The sequence below is a fragment of the Mchenga conophoros genome, linkage group LG3 (assembly GCF_057382185.1).
Source record: "Mchenga conophoros isolate Kocher_MC1m ecotype Shallow Benthic linkage group LG3, M_conophoros_male_GT1.1, whole genome shotgun sequence".
Taxonomy (NCBI): domain Eukaryota; kingdom Metazoa; phylum Chordata; class Actinopteri; order Cichliformes; family Cichlidae; genus Mchenga; species Mchenga conophoros.
Genome location: NC_140528.1, coordinates 34,539,188 through 34,555,512, shown reverse-complemented (window position 1 = coordinate 34,555,512; position 16,325 = coordinate 34,539,188). Strand labels below are relative to the sequence as shown.

General features: G+C 43.3%; 2 protein-coding genes across 2 annotated transcripts; one reads left to right on the top strand and one right to left on the bottom strand.

The window, feature by feature from the left end:
• The first annotated feature begins 963 nt into the window (after positions 1-963).
• LOC146578324 (uncharacterized) lies at positions 964-9,609 on the top strand. The gene is made up of 2 exons (XM_085258192.1): positions 964-1,097; positions 7,827-9,609. Exons 1-2 carry the CDS (start codon positions 1,026-1,028, stop codon positions 8,883-8,885), a joined length of 1,131 nt encoding a protein of 376 aa, XP_085114318.1. The 5' UTR covers positions 964-1,025; the 3' UTR covers positions 8,886-9,609.
• A 341-nt stretch (positions 9,610-9,950) lies between these two features.
• Positions 9,951-12,393, bottom strand: LOC146578323 (uncharacterized). Its single transcript, XM_085269436.1, has 7 exons — positions 12,256-12,393; positions 12,116-12,175; positions 11,739-11,837; positions 11,364-11,405; positions 11,236-11,265; positions 10,999-11,160; positions 9,951-10,503 (listed from the first exon to the last, which is right to left on the bottom strand). Exons 1-7 carry the CDS (start codon positions 12,307-12,309, stop codon positions 10,261-10,263), a joined length of 690 nt encoding a protein of 229 aa, XP_085125562.1. The 5' UTR covers positions 12,310-12,393; the 3' UTR covers positions 9,951-10,260.
• Between the last annotated feature and the right edge of the window lie 3,932 nt (positions 12,394-16,325).

The following is a 16,325-nucleotide window of genomic DNA, read 5'->3' as shown; positions in this document are numbered from 1 at the left end:
TGTAAGCTTCAAATATCTGCTCGATTTATCAACATATCACATATTTCCAAACGTGCTCCGACGTTTTCCGAGACATCTGTTACCCACCAGCTCCATATACATTTTGGGGCATGTATTCTGTAATCTGTAATCTGTAATGGAATACATTTTAAAAGTAACCTTCCCAACACTGCCCACCAGCTCCATATACATTTTGGGGCATGTATTCTGTAATCTGTAATGGAATACATTTTAAAAGTAACCTTCCCAACACTGCCCACCAGCTCCATAGCAGACCGAGAGGTCGGCACATCGTTTTCAACCCTCCCATGCTCTTTCACTACTCAGGTTAAACATGATATATGAGTCTCTTAGGTAACTTCGAAATGTTAATGTTTGGTTTATTTGTTCCTGAGTAAATCGTTTTGGCTGAGATATATTTCACTTCAGGGGGAAACATTTTCACCGGGAACAAAAACAGCATGTTAATACGTGGAGATTCTGAAGGCTGCTTCAAAATGATCAGATTATATTTTAAATATGTGTTCAGTTCTCTTCCAAACCCCAGCAGCTGTCTGTTGTAATTTTTGAGTGTCCACTAAAATAAAAATAAAGTGTCCTAACATCTCACCTGTTTGTTTTTATTAAGGCATACATGTACATTATTTTTATTAATAGAGATTTCGCTGCTGAGGTCAAACATGATATATAAGTCACTTCGATCACTTCTAAATGTTAATGTTTGGTTTATTTCAGTGTTTTCTTTGTTCCTGAGTCAGTCGGTTTGGCTGAGATTAAAGTTAAGCTTCATAACATGTTAGTCACAGTTGAATTAAGAGAGTAAAAACTCCGGACCTGTGACATCATCAAGTACGCTGTACAAATCGCTAGTCTGTGCGTGCCGGACTCTTGGGACTCGCGTACTTGAGGAAAGGCCATGGGAGTGTTTTTGTTCTTCTCGCGTTATTTTTTAGTCACCGCGAGAGTTGGAGAGAGTACTGAGACGAGCTGCTGAGTTTTGGCGGAACAGGAGCAGAGCAGGAATAATGGAGGAGGAAAGCCGGGACACGCAGAACAGCAACGGAGAGGAGTCCTCCTCAGCTCGCGCTGAGCTACAGGTGAGAGGTTATCACAGCTGAAAGAGGACGTGAAGGGGCACGAGGGACTTCCTGTTCAGGCTTTAACTTTGACAGAAGAAAGGAGACAAAACAACCATCGGGACACAGCCGCGCAGTTTAAGAAAACGATGTGCGCGTCTGCATCAGAACTTACGGTCCAAGCTGTAGACTCCGTCAGGAATGCATGGGGCGTTTAGGTGCACCTCGTAAACTCAGCAATCGTCCTCCCAGAAGCCGTGGTGGTTATTTAAACGGCTTTAAAAGTGGTATTATTATTATCAGGTAACAATTTGAGTTTTTTAATGTTTTAATGCGGAATTGAATGGATAATATTGGAGTTCTAGATTCAAATGTGTTCATGGCCATAAAAACAGGGGAAAGGCTGATGAAGAAACTGCATCTGCTCTATAACTACAGGTTAGTGCATCTGTACGGAGAAAGAGTCAGGTTGTTCTTATAGCTCTCTTGCACTACATCTATTTCACACTTACATTTTGTCTTCATTTATTTATTTATACTATTTGTATTTTGTCTGTTCTATTTATAAATATTAACCAGGCATCTGTGTGTGGATAGCAAAGAAAGAATTTCAATACACAGAGAAATTCTTTGTGCATATGACAATAAACGCTTGAATCCTGAATCACTAAAGACAGATTTTAATGGCACCAACAGCTATGCGCTTAATATGCAAGATGATCGTCTCTGCAGTTGTCATCACGCTCTGCAGGCGTTTGCAGTCCATAGCAGTAGTGCTGCTGTACCATGCAGTGATGCAGCTGGTCAGTGTGCTCTCCACAATGCAGTCTCTAAGAGCATCCACAGAGTTTTGTTGTGTCAAAAAACTGGCAGCGAGGACTGAGTTTATGATCTCTGAGCTAAACTTGCAAAACTCTTAATAATGTAGCGAGAACACATGGTTCAATACAAAAATGCTGGAGATGCAGCTTGAAAATTGCACAAAATAGTGTGGAATGAAGTAATGGAAACGACAAAGCTAATGATAATTATTCTTTTTAAATTGAATAAAGTAATTCTGTTGATTCCATGCTGTATTAATTGTGTTTCAGGTTGCTTTAGTTTCTGGCCTGCTTCTGTGTAGTCAAAGAATGTGAGCAGCTTGCATAGAAAGGGGAGTAGACCAAGGTGAGCGAGATAAGATGGGGAGACAGTGGTGTCACCATAGAGATGGAGAGAGAAAGTACTAGCAGTTGTGTCGCAGAGAGCAGCTTCCACGAGTACATCCCTTTGTTTAGCCAGACCTCGCCCATAGAGAGCTCTAGCTGCTTGGTCTCCAAATCAAAATCAAATCACTTTTATTGTCACATCACATGTGCAGGCACACTGGCACAGCACATGCGAGTGAAATTCTTGTGTGTGAGCTTCACAAGCAACAGAGATGTGCAAAACACAACAACACAAACGAGCAAAATACAAGAATGGCCAACCTGAAACTAATAAATATATGTACAATATATAATAGTGTATGCATTTCTGGATGTGTATACTAAATGTTTTTCTACGTGTGTGTGTGTGTGTGTGTGTGTGTGTGTGTGTGTACACATTTTTACAAATTAAATAGTAAAAAAATAATAATAAAATATATAAAATATACAGAGTTGAATATGTGCAAACCAAGTGGCATTTATATACAGTGTGGAGTGCATAATGTTAAAGTTCCAGTAGTGAAGCTGAGGTGTCTATGAAGTGTTCAGCAGTCTGATGGCCTGATGGAAAAAGCTGTCTCTCAGTCTGCTGGTACGGGACCGGATGCTGCAGAACCTCCTTCCTGATGGAAGTAGTCTGAACAGTTTATGGCTGGGGTGACTGGAGTCCTTGATGATCCTCCCCGCTTTCCTCAGGCAGCGCTTCCTGTAGATGTCTTGGAGGGAGGGAAGCTCACCTCCAATTATCCGTTCAGAGCACCGCACTACTCGCTGGAGAGCTTTGCAGTGGTAGGCGGTGCTGTTGCCATACCAGGTGGTGATGCATCCAGTGAGGATGCTCTCAATGGCACAGTGATAGAAGGTCCTGAGGATGCGGGGGCTCATGCCGAATCTTTTCAGTCTCCTGAGAAAGAAGAGGCGCTGCTGCGCCTTCTTCACTGTTTTGTTTATGTGTACTGACCACGTAAGATCCTCAGCCAGATGTACTCCAAGGAACCGGAAGCTGCTCACTCTCTCCACAGCAGCGCCGTTGATGGTGATGGGGGTGTGTACTTCTCTGCACCTCCGGAAGTCCACTATCAACTCCTTTGTCTTTGCGACGTTGAGGGTGAGATGGTTGTCTTGACACCAGTGGGTCAGGGCGCTGACCTCCTCCCTGTAAGCCGTCTCATCACCGTTGGTGATAAGACCCACCACTGTAGTGTCGTCCGCAAACTTCACAATGATGTTGGAGTTGTTAGTGGCTGTGCAGTCGTAGGTGTAGAGTGAGTACAGGAGAGGGCTCAGTACACACCCCTGTGGAGCACCAGTGTTCAGTGTGATGGGGGATGAGGTGATGCTGCCCAGTCTGACCACCTGGCGTCTGTCAGACAGGAAGCTAAGGATCCAGCTGCAGAGGGAGCTGCTCAGTCCTAGATCCTGCAGTTTCCTGTCCAGCTTCGAGGGAACGATGGTATTGAATGCTGAGCTGTAATCTACAAACAGCATTCTCACATACGTGTCTCTCTTCTCCAGGTGTGACAGGGCAGTGTGTAGTGTCAGGGCTATGGCATCATCAGTGGACCTGTTGTGGCGGTATGCAAACTGTAGAGGGTCTAGTGAGTCGGGTAGTGCAGAGCGGATTAAGTCCCTGACCAGCTTCTCGAAGCATTTGCTCACGATGGGGGTCAGGGCTACAGGTCGCCAGTCGTTCAATGAGGAGATGGTGGAGGATTTGGGTACAGGGACGATGGTGGCCATTTTGAAGCAGGCTGGGACTACAGACAGAGAGAGGGAAAGGTTGAAGATGTGTGTGAACACTCCAGCCAGCTGAGCCGCGCATGACTTGAGGACCCGGCCGGGAATCCCGTCCGGACCAGTAGCTTTGCGTGCATTCACCTTCCTGAAGCACTTCCGCACATCCTCCTCAGACACAGTGTGCGCACTGACGTCATCCGCGGTGCGCACACTGTCCAGTCTCATGGTGTTCGCTGTGTCGAATCTAGCGTAGAATACGTTTAGATCCTCACACAGAGAGGCCGTGGTCTGCGGTGTGCTGGTTTTCCCTCTAAAGTCTGCGATCGTGTTTAGTCCCTGCCACATACTCCGAGGGTTGTCAAACTGTTGCTCCACCCTGTCCCTGTACTCACGTTTGGCTGCTTTGATCGTCTTCCGGAGTTGGTAATGTGCGTGTTTGTAGTCCGATGTGTTCGCCGAGGCAAAAGCGGTGCTCTGTGCCGCGCGAACATCTCCGTTAATCCAGGGTTTTTGATTTGGGAAGGATTTAACTGTTCTGGATGGGACGACATCTTCCACGCATTTCCTGATAAATCCACAGACTGAGTCTGTGTACTCATCAATGTCCCTAGCAGCCACGTGAAACATTTCCCAGTCCGCGTGATCAAAACAGTCCCGCAGATATGTGTTCACTGAATGCTTGGAAAATAAAGAGTGTCAAATGAAGTTCTTGTCTCTGTTTGATCTCTACCATCAAAACAATCTGTGAAGTTGGCGAACTTCAACAATAGTTTATTAGAAAACAGCTTAGAGAAAGTGGAGAAGCTCAGACAAAACTAAACAAATAAATAATAAATATAATAATAGAGCGGGGGGTGATGTCCACACATAATGTACTCGCACTAGTTTCTCCCTGCAGAGGAAACACAAGACAGTCAGACACACACACATCACTCCACTAGTGCACAAACACAAAAAGTAGATTAGATTAGAACAGGATGTTCTGAACACAACACCCTGTTTGTTATCAGATGGATACTCAGTAGGTGAGGCCATAAATAAATGTCCCGTAGAGCTACTCTGTTGTAATCTTACAGTATTTATTAACTTTAAATACTCCAGTGTGAATTACTTTGTGGTCGGCAGTTCCAAAGTTTGTGAGTGGAGGATCTCTGAGTTTGGACTCGAGAGAAAGTCAGAAACAAAAACATTGTTTCAGCCTGGGAGCCAAACCGGAGTGAGCTGCTCTTGTGTTCAGTTTTATGTAGAGCTGGGCGATATAAGATTTTTTCATATCACGTTTAAGTTTCAAAATAGAACAAACGAAACAGACTAAATTGTCAATTTCACTTAAAAACAAAATATTAATTCTAAAAATAAATCTTAGTTTGTTTTACAGAAGAACAGACAAAACTGACTAACTTTTGTCAATATCAAATAAACTGAGAACTAAAAGGAAATTCTCAATCTCTCCTTGTTGCATAGCTGAGCTTTTCAAACAGTTTTAACAGTTACTTTAGTCTGACAAAAGCCGAATGACGAATTACCACTTCCAGTCAGAGACTGAGCTGCACCGCTTTATTGTATTTCCAGACTTGCTTTCGGCACATTTACAGTGCACGCTACTCTGTTTTTGTCAGACTTGAAATAGCTGAAATACCTTCACACTACGGAACTTCTGTGGCTCTTCCGTTCGACAATCTCTCCGGCATTGGAACCATCATCTGTTTTCTCTTCGGTCACGCTTTCGGTTGATGTTTCTCTAGTCGGCACACTCATTTCCTCCATTACCCGGGCGGCACGGCGGCTGGCTGCTTCCCAAACAAACACACGTGCGGCTTGGCACTTGTGCTGTACGTAACAAGTCACGTGACGTGATGCTGTGGCTGTGATTGGTTCGGGTCTGCGCTACTTAATTTGGATTGGCTGTTGTTCCCTTTTTTTTAAGAGGACAAGAGAGATGTGGCCTATCGCAATAGTTTAACTTTTCTATCGAGAAAAAGTTATTTCACAATACATATCGTTATCGTTCTATCGCCCAGCTCTAGTTTTATTAATTTCATGTGCAGAGCTCACAATGAGCTGCAGTCTGCTGAAGCATGAATCTGAGGATAGCACGAGGCACTCAGAGGTCAGCGTGATAACACTGGTTATCCTCCCTCAGCTAAACATGCTCTACAATGAAGGAGAGAGGAAGAAAGTAGGCAGGGAGGGAACAGGGAAGGAAAGGAGGAGGTGAGATGGGAGAGAAGTAAACATGGAGAGAGAGAGAAAGAAATGAGGAGGTAGAGATGGAAAGCAGTTTGAAAGAAGAGTGGATAGAAAGATAGAGAACCAAACAAAGAGGAAGAGAAGGAAATAACTAAGAGAGAAATGAACAAGGAGGGTGAGAAGAAATTAAGGAGAGGTTGAAGCCAATGAGGAAGGAGAGAAGAAGAAAGGAAGTAGAAGATAATGAAATGATGTGTTAATAAGGAAAGAAAGAAAACATTTCCTCCTTGTTTCAGTATCTGCGTTTTCTTCTTCTCCTTTTCTTCCCTTCCTACTTGTCTCTCTGTCCACCTCTTCTACAGGTGAAACTCGAAAAATTTGAATATCATGTTCAATTATTTCATTAATTCAACTTAAAAGGTGAAACTAATGTACTATATAGACTCATTACATGCAATGCTAGATATTTCCAGCCTTTATTTGTTAGTATTTTGGTGATTATGGCTTATAGTTTATGAAAACTCCAAATTCAAAAGCTCAAAAAATTAGAATATTGTTCAATATTTTAGGCTCAAAGTGTCACACTCTAATCAGCTTATTAAACCAAAACACCTGCAAAGGGTTCCTGAGCTTTGAAATGGTCTCTTAGTCTGGTTTAGTAGGAATCACAATCATGGGGGAGACCGCTGACCTGACAGTTGTGCAGAAAACCATCATTAACACATTCCATAAGAAGGGAAAGCCTCAAAAAGCAATTGCATAAGAAGTTGGGTGTTTCTGAAGTGCTATTTCAAAGCACATTAATAGAAAGTTATGTGGAAGGGAAAAGTGTGGAAGATAAAGGTGCACTGTGCTTTGTTAAGTCCAGAGTAAATGCAGCCGTCTACCAGGACATTTTGGAGCATGTTATGCTTTCTTCTGCCAACAAGCTTTATGGAGATGCTGACTTCATTTTGCAGCAGGAATTGGCACCTGCCCACACTGCCAAAAGATCCAAAACCTGGTCCAATGAACATGGGAATGCTGTGCTTGATTGGTCAGCAAACTCACCTGACCTGAAACCCATAGAGAATCTATGGGGCATTACCAAGAGAAAGATGAGAGACATGAGACTGAACAATGCATCCTGGTGTTCACAGCACCTCAGCAGTGCCACAGGCTGATTGCATCCATGCCACGCTGCATTGAATCAGTAATTCATGCAAAAGGGGCCCAAACCAAGTACTGAGTACATAAGCATGATTATACTTTTCAGAGCTCTGACATTTCTGTATTTAAAATCCTTGTTTTATTGATTTCATGTAATATTCTAATTTTCTGAGATTTTGGGGTTCTCATAAGCTGTAACCCATAATCATTAAAATTATAACAAATAAAGGGTTTTAAATATCTTGCTTTGCAATGTCTATCCTATTATTAGGTTGAGCTTTTAAACTAAATGATTGAAATAAATGAAATTTTGCACGATATTCTAATTTTTCAAGTTTCGCATGTATTTCTCCTCCCTTTTTCCATCCGCCCTCCTCCACCAGGTTTCAAAGCTCAGTCCCAGCATTTTATGAACCCGTGTGTTGTCTCTGTAATTACATTCACCTTGTTGTACCAAATTGTCCTTCTTTTTCCTCTTTTGCCATAGAAACGTGGTGGCCACAAGAGACCCAGACATCATGGCTCCCAGCACCATGACAACGCCTCAAACAAGAATCGGAAGATTCACATGGATGACAAACAGTACAGCTGTGATCAATGCCCATCCACTTTCGCTCGACTGCAGACTTTCTTAACGCACCAGCGTGTTCACACAGGAGAGAGACCGTACAGCTGTGACACATGTGGCTCAGCTTTCACTCAGTTGTCTCATCTGAGGAGGCACGAGCGAAGTCACATCGGGAAGAAACCATACAGGTGTGATCAGTGCCCTTCCACTTTCACTCAACTAAGTGGTTTCTTGATCCACCAGCGTGTTCACACAGGAGAGAGACCGTACAGCTGTGACACATGTGGCTCAGCTTTCACTCAGTCATCCCATCTGAGGAAGCACAAACGAAGTCACACCGGGGAGAGGCCATACAGCTGTGATCAGTGTGGTCAGACTTTTACTCTAAAATGTAGTCTGAACACTCACTGCATACGTTTGCACACAGCAGAGAAACCATACAGCTGTGACCAGTGTGGTAAAAGTTTTGCATTGAAATTTTCCCTGAAAGTCCACCAGCAAATCCACACCGGAGAGAGTCCGCCCTGGTGTGAGGAGTGTGGAAAACCTTTTTCTCACACGTGCTCCCTTAAAAGTCATCAAAGAGTTATCATTGGAGAAAGGCCGTACAGCTGCGACAAGTGTGGGAAAAGTTTCAAGCAGAAATGTATTTTACAAAAACACAGCAAAACTCACACTGGAGAGAAGCCATACAACTGTGAGGAGTGCGGGCAGAGTTTCACCCGCCCGTGCTCTCTGAGGAAACATCAGCGTATCCATACCGGAGAAAGACCGTACAGCTGTGATGAGTGTGGGAAAGCCTTCAGTCGGCAGTTCAGCCTGACATGTCACATGCGAATCCATACAGGAGAAAAACCATACTGGTGTGAGGACTGCGGGCAAACGTTCCGTCACAAGGGCACCTTCAAACAACACCGAGAACAACATCAGAACAGGACAGAGAACTTGGAGCCGGGATCAGCAGAAGTCTCTTTATAAAATAACCATTTCATGTTTCATGTAGAAGATTTTCAGATCTTCTTCCTTTTTACTGTCTGCAGTGGAATTCCATCTGAGTTTGTTCTATTGTTCAGAACATCATAAACACATTTGCGTGGTCTGCTTGTTGCAGTGTGTTGCTGTGAGGGGGAAAAAACGCTGAACAACAGAAATGAATAACTTTCTGTTGCACTCTTAAATTAATACTGTGAATAATACCTATGGGAGATTTAAAAACAAACAAACAAACACCCAATTAAAGACGACAAACATTTATTTAATGTAGGCACAGAAAATGAGACTGACCAGAACCCACCTCCACAAACTTGCTGTAAAACCAGAGGAGAAGATGTCCTCAGGGATCCACAGACCACCAGGAGCTGCTCACAGTTCTGCATATCGGGTATTTGAGAGCCCCCAATCAAAACCCTTTGCTCCTGTTAGGACGATAAATGGCACACTTCTTCCTTAAGGACCACAAACTTGTGCTTCCTGTAGAAGCTGCCCTGATCCTGCCTTTTTCTGAAGCTATGTTGTTACAGTGCTGAACCACTACCTGGAGAAAAAAAAAACCTAAAACGAAGTAAAACTGCATTTATTTTACTTTGTTTTTTCTGCTGCAAAGTAAAGTTTGTTTCCTTTTCAGGGACTGTAAAATGAAATCATTAACCTCATTAATGTTTATTATAATGTTTGTTGACAAAAAATAAAGGGATGCGAACCAGTCTGGTCCTTTCTGTAAGTTTCAAAGAAAATAACCTAAATATCTAAACATGTCACAGCTCTCTTTATCATCTGAGTTTTATTGTGTAAAAAATCTGAAAAAAAATATCTAAAACTAATAAAAACTGACCTGAAATCAGCAAAATGACTAAAAATAAACCAAAAAGATGAATGAGTCTAAATCACAGTGCAGTCAAACATGCAGCTGCTTGAGACTCCATAATTTTATTAACAATTTCAATAATTACAGTGGATCAAGCATGGTAATATTTAAATGGGAAAGCAACAGAACTGGAGTTCATGAAAAATTTAAACTTTTTATTACCAAACAGAGACAAGGCACAGATGTGAAGTTTAGTTTAATAAATGTTCAGGCTCAAACAGAAAAAACAAAACATGGGAACACGTTTATTTACAGAAACTCAGCTCATTGTTTCAGCTTAAACTGCTGGGATGCAAACAGAGGCTGATACTCACTGTGCTATGATCTGCTTTCATGCTCAGTGCTCATTAAAACTTCAGAGCTTGATTGATCGGGACAGTTAAACATTTAACACGTGGAGCTACATGTTCTGTGACGCTTCAGTAGTTAATAATAATAATCGCATCAGTTACTGGTTAATAAGTGATCATAACAATGGGGGGATAGTCTCTACAGCCCCAGCTCAAGCCCCGCCTCATTTTCATGGAGGCCTTGGTCAGGCACGTCAAAGGTCAGCCCGGCCTCTCTCTCATTGCTGTCACCCCACAGTCGCAGGAACTCAGAGTTTTCCTCTCTGGCACCGCCCACGTCGCCAACTTCAGACACGCCTCCCTCTGCAGCCACTTCTGAGATCAGACCGGGTTCTCTGTGCCGAGGTCGTGTCAGGAGGTGGTGGAAGGTCATCAGCAAAGGCTGGTAGGGGGCGGGGTAAAAAGAGACAGGGGGGAGTCACACTAGAGTTGATTTATTTTGTAGAACCTAAAGGAGCCAAGAAGACGACGAGCTGACTTGAGGGGGAGGCTGGGTTAGTTCCATAGACCCAACCAGGAGACGGGACAAGCCCACCTAATGCGTCATCATTACACTTTCATCAATCAGAGATCAGTTTGAACCAGCTGTGCTTTCAGTCTCGTCTCAGCTCGTTTTTTAGTTTTATTGCTGTAAGTCATGTGACCTGCACAGGACTGCAGACAGAAATAACCTAAAACCTGACAGGTGCATATTTTTATATTAGCAACCATCGACATCAATGTAACATAATATAATAGATATAATATGTAATAGAATATAATATAATTTAAGCTGTCTGCGCCCCAGAGTCTCACTCATCTGATCTTCCAGACGATCAGATCAAACATTCTTGTTTAAAGTATTGCCCAGGTGTGTGTGATGTCACTGTGATGTCACCCTGTGTTGGCTCTCCACGCTGTCCTCTTCATCTCTGGTGTCTCTCTCTCCGTCGCCTTCTTGCTCGCCCGCTCTCTCTCCCAGTAAAACTAGCTCATTGATCCACAGGTTGGTGCTGGTGGTGCTGTTGGTGTCATTGGGAGGCTGGAGGAGCTCCTCACTCTGACACACACAGACACACATTTAACATTTAATCTCATTAAAATAAGCTTTATTTACATCAAAGTGACGGCTCACCTCCTGAGAGGAGTCCACCTGCTCCACAGCCTGCAGGATACGACATCACACACACGTCATGACATCACACATTGTAGCACAGTAAGAGTGACGATATTTGTTTACGGAGCTGAGTGTGTGTGTGTTACCGTGTTCTCCAGGTTCTGCCGTTCTCGCACCATTTGTGGACCCTGTAAACATCGACCAAACGGACTGATTCAGTCACTCTGTCCTTAATAACCACAGCTGATTGGTCACATGGCACAGTGACGCTCATTTTAACGCTGCAGTTTCTCTTTCTTTTAATCTACAAGGTAAAAAACTACAAATAAGAAAAAACTCAGCACGTGTCAGGACGTAATGACTGCAGATGGAGGACATATTATAAAATTATTTCTGATGGCTATTATAAAACTCCGTTCAGTTTTTACCAAATTAAAGATTTTACCAGACTCTAACCTCAAAGCTGCAAATAGACTCAGAGTATACAGTGAGATTGTGTTGTAACTCAGGTCACCTCTGACCTCTGAACTCTGGCTTGACTCCGAGGAAACTGATGAAGAGGAGGAGGAGGAGGAGGAGGAGGAAGTGATCTTCTGAGCGGGGTCAGGAGGGGCCGAAGGCTGCAGACACACAGTGATGTTAGAAACTGAAGACTTCAGATGAAGATGCTTTAATGTAAGGAAGGCAGTAGGGTTTCATCTGGATACACATGTTACAGCGTGTGTGGGAAACACAAGGCTCAGGCTGATGAAATAGCTGCATCAATATCTGCATCAATATCTGCCTGAAGAAAACACCTCAAAATACAAGTTTACTACAACTCTGATGGAGTCTGCTGCTCTAGCTGTAGCCACATAGAACTGAGAGTACTCTGTGTACTTGTACTGCACTGACTCACTGCTGTTTGGTCCACTTGGCTCTGCAGGAGGAGCTGAAGGCTGTGGAGTTCTCCTGGAAGCTGCAGACAAAAACAAACACGTCTCAGAGTCACAGATGAGCCTCATGTCTCATGAACTGACCAGTATGATCCAGCCTTACTGGCACAGCCTGGTTCTGATCCAGCAGGCTGATGATCATCAGAAGCAGCCACATCGTAACAAGCTCTCGGGGCGGTCCTGGAGGTCCGGGGTAATCCTGGTCCTGTGGGGGGTCCTGCAGGTTCTGACCGAGTCTTGCTCTGCTCCGTCTGTTTTATTGCGTGTTTGGCAGGAAGTGTCATGTCATCATGTCGCCCTCAGTCCCTGCCCCCCTCCCACGGATGTTACGCCCATCAAGGGAAACATCAACAACAACAACAGGCTGATTTATACTGGCAGGGAGTGTCTCTGTGTGTGAGAGCAAGTGTTCACTGCAGTAAGGGTGTGATGTGAAAGCAGTCATACAGATGTTTTATTGTTTCTTCTGATGGAAGCAGCTGTTTAACATGGCGAAGCTCAAAGTGCTTCCATCCTGCTTTAATGGGGAGAAATCAAACCTCAGGACACATTTGGATGTTTGTGGTTCCTCAGGTGTGTCCAGGCCCTTCATTAGTCCAGAGCTCCGCCCTCTGATCCAGGACTTTGGGTTTATTTTGTATAGTTTAACTTTTATTTAACTGATGATGTCAGAGGAAGCGAAATAAGATAAAGAAAAAGTATCAGGATTAAAAGTACTTCCAGATGAGGTGTGTGTCAGATTCATGGAGCTGCGGTGAACCAACACAACAACACATCCAGCTGGCAGTAAACACATTTCACAACCAGCAGGACTTCCTGCCACACAACCACACGACACCAGAGAGAGAGGAAGCCAAGTGTTACAGAAGAGGCTCAACAATAAACCAGCTTAGACACAACCATCAGTTTCATAATAAATTCTGCTTTAATATTCATCGTCCTATCACAGTTCACCTTTTTTGTAATCATCTCAGGTCTGACTTCTTAGTAGGGATGATGGGAATTTTCAGATCCTGCAGTTCAAATAATTTATTTAAATGAATGAAGGTGCGGCTGTTTTTAATGTTTTTAGAATTGTTTTAAATTGTTTTAAAATCCCATTGAAAGTAGAAGACTTTGTGAGTCCAGTCCTTCCCGTTTCAGGGTATCTGGTCATGTGACTTGTGAGTTTGGCCTGCTGGAATAATTTATCCACCAACATGTGGTCTTTATTATGAAAAGCATGAGTTTACACACCAAAGAACCCAAACCTTTCTAATAGCAACTGGCTTGCTTTTATACTCTGATTCAGGTGAGCCTCTTGTATGACCCATATCTGGGAAACCAAGCAAACCAAATGCTACACTGATCATCCACGTAAGCAACCATCAAAGCACAACACAACACATGGAAGACTTATTTATATACGCACAAAGTCCCACAAATAATTCAATTACACATACACTTCAGTCAATTATATATAAATTAGAAACACCTTAACCAAACCCCCCTAAGCTGGCACACTGGTTTATTCTAAGAGCTCATAAGCAGCTGATTGAGCTGCTCTTACTCGTTTGCTCCTGTAAAAGAAGTGACCAGGAAAAGATGAGTACAGCAAACACACTTCTCTTAAATGCATGTTTGAGAAATTTAGGTTTACAAGACAAATGATGAACTGCAATCAGCTGCCACTCAGGTTCTTCTTCCTGACACAGGATGGATGTCAGGTCCCTCCAGATGTTTCTTCACCTTCCATAAAAATGTCAAATTCGATAAACCTACTACAGAATCACCAAACCATAAACGTTTCTTTTTCATGTAACCTTTTAAATACCAATCCCTCAAACATATAAAAATACATTCATTTATTTATTATTTATTTACAATTAAAATACAGGCAAGCGCAGTGGAACACCTGGGTCTCCATTACATGGCTCTATGAAAATGGACTCTCAGGATGGATGCTGGATGGAAAGGATGGAAGTTTTTGGGTGTCAGATTTGGAGGATTGGAGAAAACAAAGTACATGGTGTACTCTCATTCCTGCTGGGATCTGAGACATCTGTGTGGTTTTTGGCATCACTGCTTCTGAACCACCCTCAGAATAAAAGCAGGAACTGGAGCGAGGTGGCGGCCAGCGTCCCATCACTGCCCCGTTACAGATTTGACAGCGCAGAGGCGAAGGCTCAAACACCCGGACATTGAAAGTTCCCTCTGCGGTCAGATTTCACCATCAGCTTTCTGAAAACATCTGTGTGTGTGTGTGTGTGTGTGTGTGTGTGTGTGTGTGTGTGTGTGTGTGTGTTTCTGATCTATTTCTAAGTCAGTGCGTTGGATGCAAAGCAGTGTTTATCTGCCTGCCACAAACCACATACACATAAACTCACACACTGAAGTGTCTGTCAGCGGCTCGCATCATACAGCATCACAGCAGACATTTCATCATCCTGTTCTTCTTCTTCTGTGAAGGAAACCGAAGTCATTTTGATGAAAAAGTTGGCCTCCTCACCTTCCCTATAAACCTTGAGTGGACAAACAATAGAAATTAAACTCTTTAACTAATAAATACATTTTTTAAAGACGGAGACTCTACAGTACGCAGCGGCAGCATCTCTTCCACAGTGTAGCCTGCAATCATTTTTTGAGCTCACCTTCAGACGCTTTCTGTGCTGCTGAAGTAAAATCACGTTTCGTCTGCTTAGCAGGAGCTGCTGCGGTGATGGATGATGAACAAGGATCGCTCAGAAGTGTTCGTCTATGCTCTCGTGTCAGGCGCTTCAGTAGATTACTCGTGCTATTAACAGCGGCCGATAGCTTTTACATATTGCTGTAATGTTCTTGTCTGCTTGTTTCAGAAAAGTGAAGAGACGGGAATATGTCCACTTCATAAAACAGCCACTCGCTTCAGCCGAGTCCGACATCTTCCGCTGTAGAATACGACTGTGCAGCAAACTGGCGCGAAATGACGCGCAGCTGCACTACAATGATGTTAAAGCGGCAGAGTTTACTTCTTATTTTACAATGTAACGCAAGTACATTGTAAGTAACTGTAATTAAAATACCGAAAAATGAACAGTAATCAGTTACTCTACTTTTTCAGTGGAAAAGTAATTTAATTACAGTAACACGTTACTTAGTAACGCATTACACCAAACACTGCCTGCAACTATCACAATGACACCATAGAGTTTTGGAAAATACCACATTGAGTTTAACTTTAGCAGCACTTTAACTCGTTATACTTTTTAATACACTTCACACTTCACACTTCATCACTGACTTCACAGTGACACAAAAAGATTCATTTATAAACACTAGACTGATGCAATACAGACTGCAGCTCAGACAGCTGCTGGAGACAGATGTGTGTGTGTGTGTGTGTGTGTGTGTGTGTGTGTGTGTGTGTGTGTGTGTGTGTGTGTGTGTACTGTAACTCCTTTATTCCACACAGACAGCTTCAGCATTTGTTCTGCTTTCTCTGCTTTTATTTGAATGTGACAGAAAAACACGACTAGAATTTACACAAACGTGTTTACAGGCTGACTTTAATGTGTTTCTGCACATGCTTGTCCTCTGGTCATGTGATCGTGTGGTTTGCAGGAACGCTCCTCTTCCTCAGAGGATCCACCTGTGCTTCCTCTCCTCTCTCCTCCACCTGTTACAGTGAGGGAACGTCCTCCATGATGGAGGAGCTGCTGGAAAGTGCTGAGAGTTTCCTCCAGAGTGAGACCTCTGTCACAGTTCAGAGGATCTACGGCAGCAGAGACCTTCATGGACACTAAAAGTCTCAAACACACAACAACAACATCACACTGACTCCACTCTGACATCACTGATCAATAATCAAAGAACACACAGATCAAACTGATTGATCAGCCATCAGAGGAGTCGGATCAATGGAGCTGCTTCTGTTCCTGATGTCCCCTGTTTGATGCTGGACCTGAACTCTCCCTGCAGAGGAGACACAAGACAGTCAGACACACACACACACACACACACACACACACACACACACACACACAAGTGACGGGTTTTCAAGGTGATAATTGCTCCACTAACAGTGAGACATGGATTCTTTTTTATTCATTGTTGTTGGATTTTTATTGTGCCGGCTTGTTTCCCCTGATGCGTGTGAGGCTGTGAGTCAGCTGAAGATTGTTTACTCCCGTGAGGAGCTGCTACAACGTAACATCT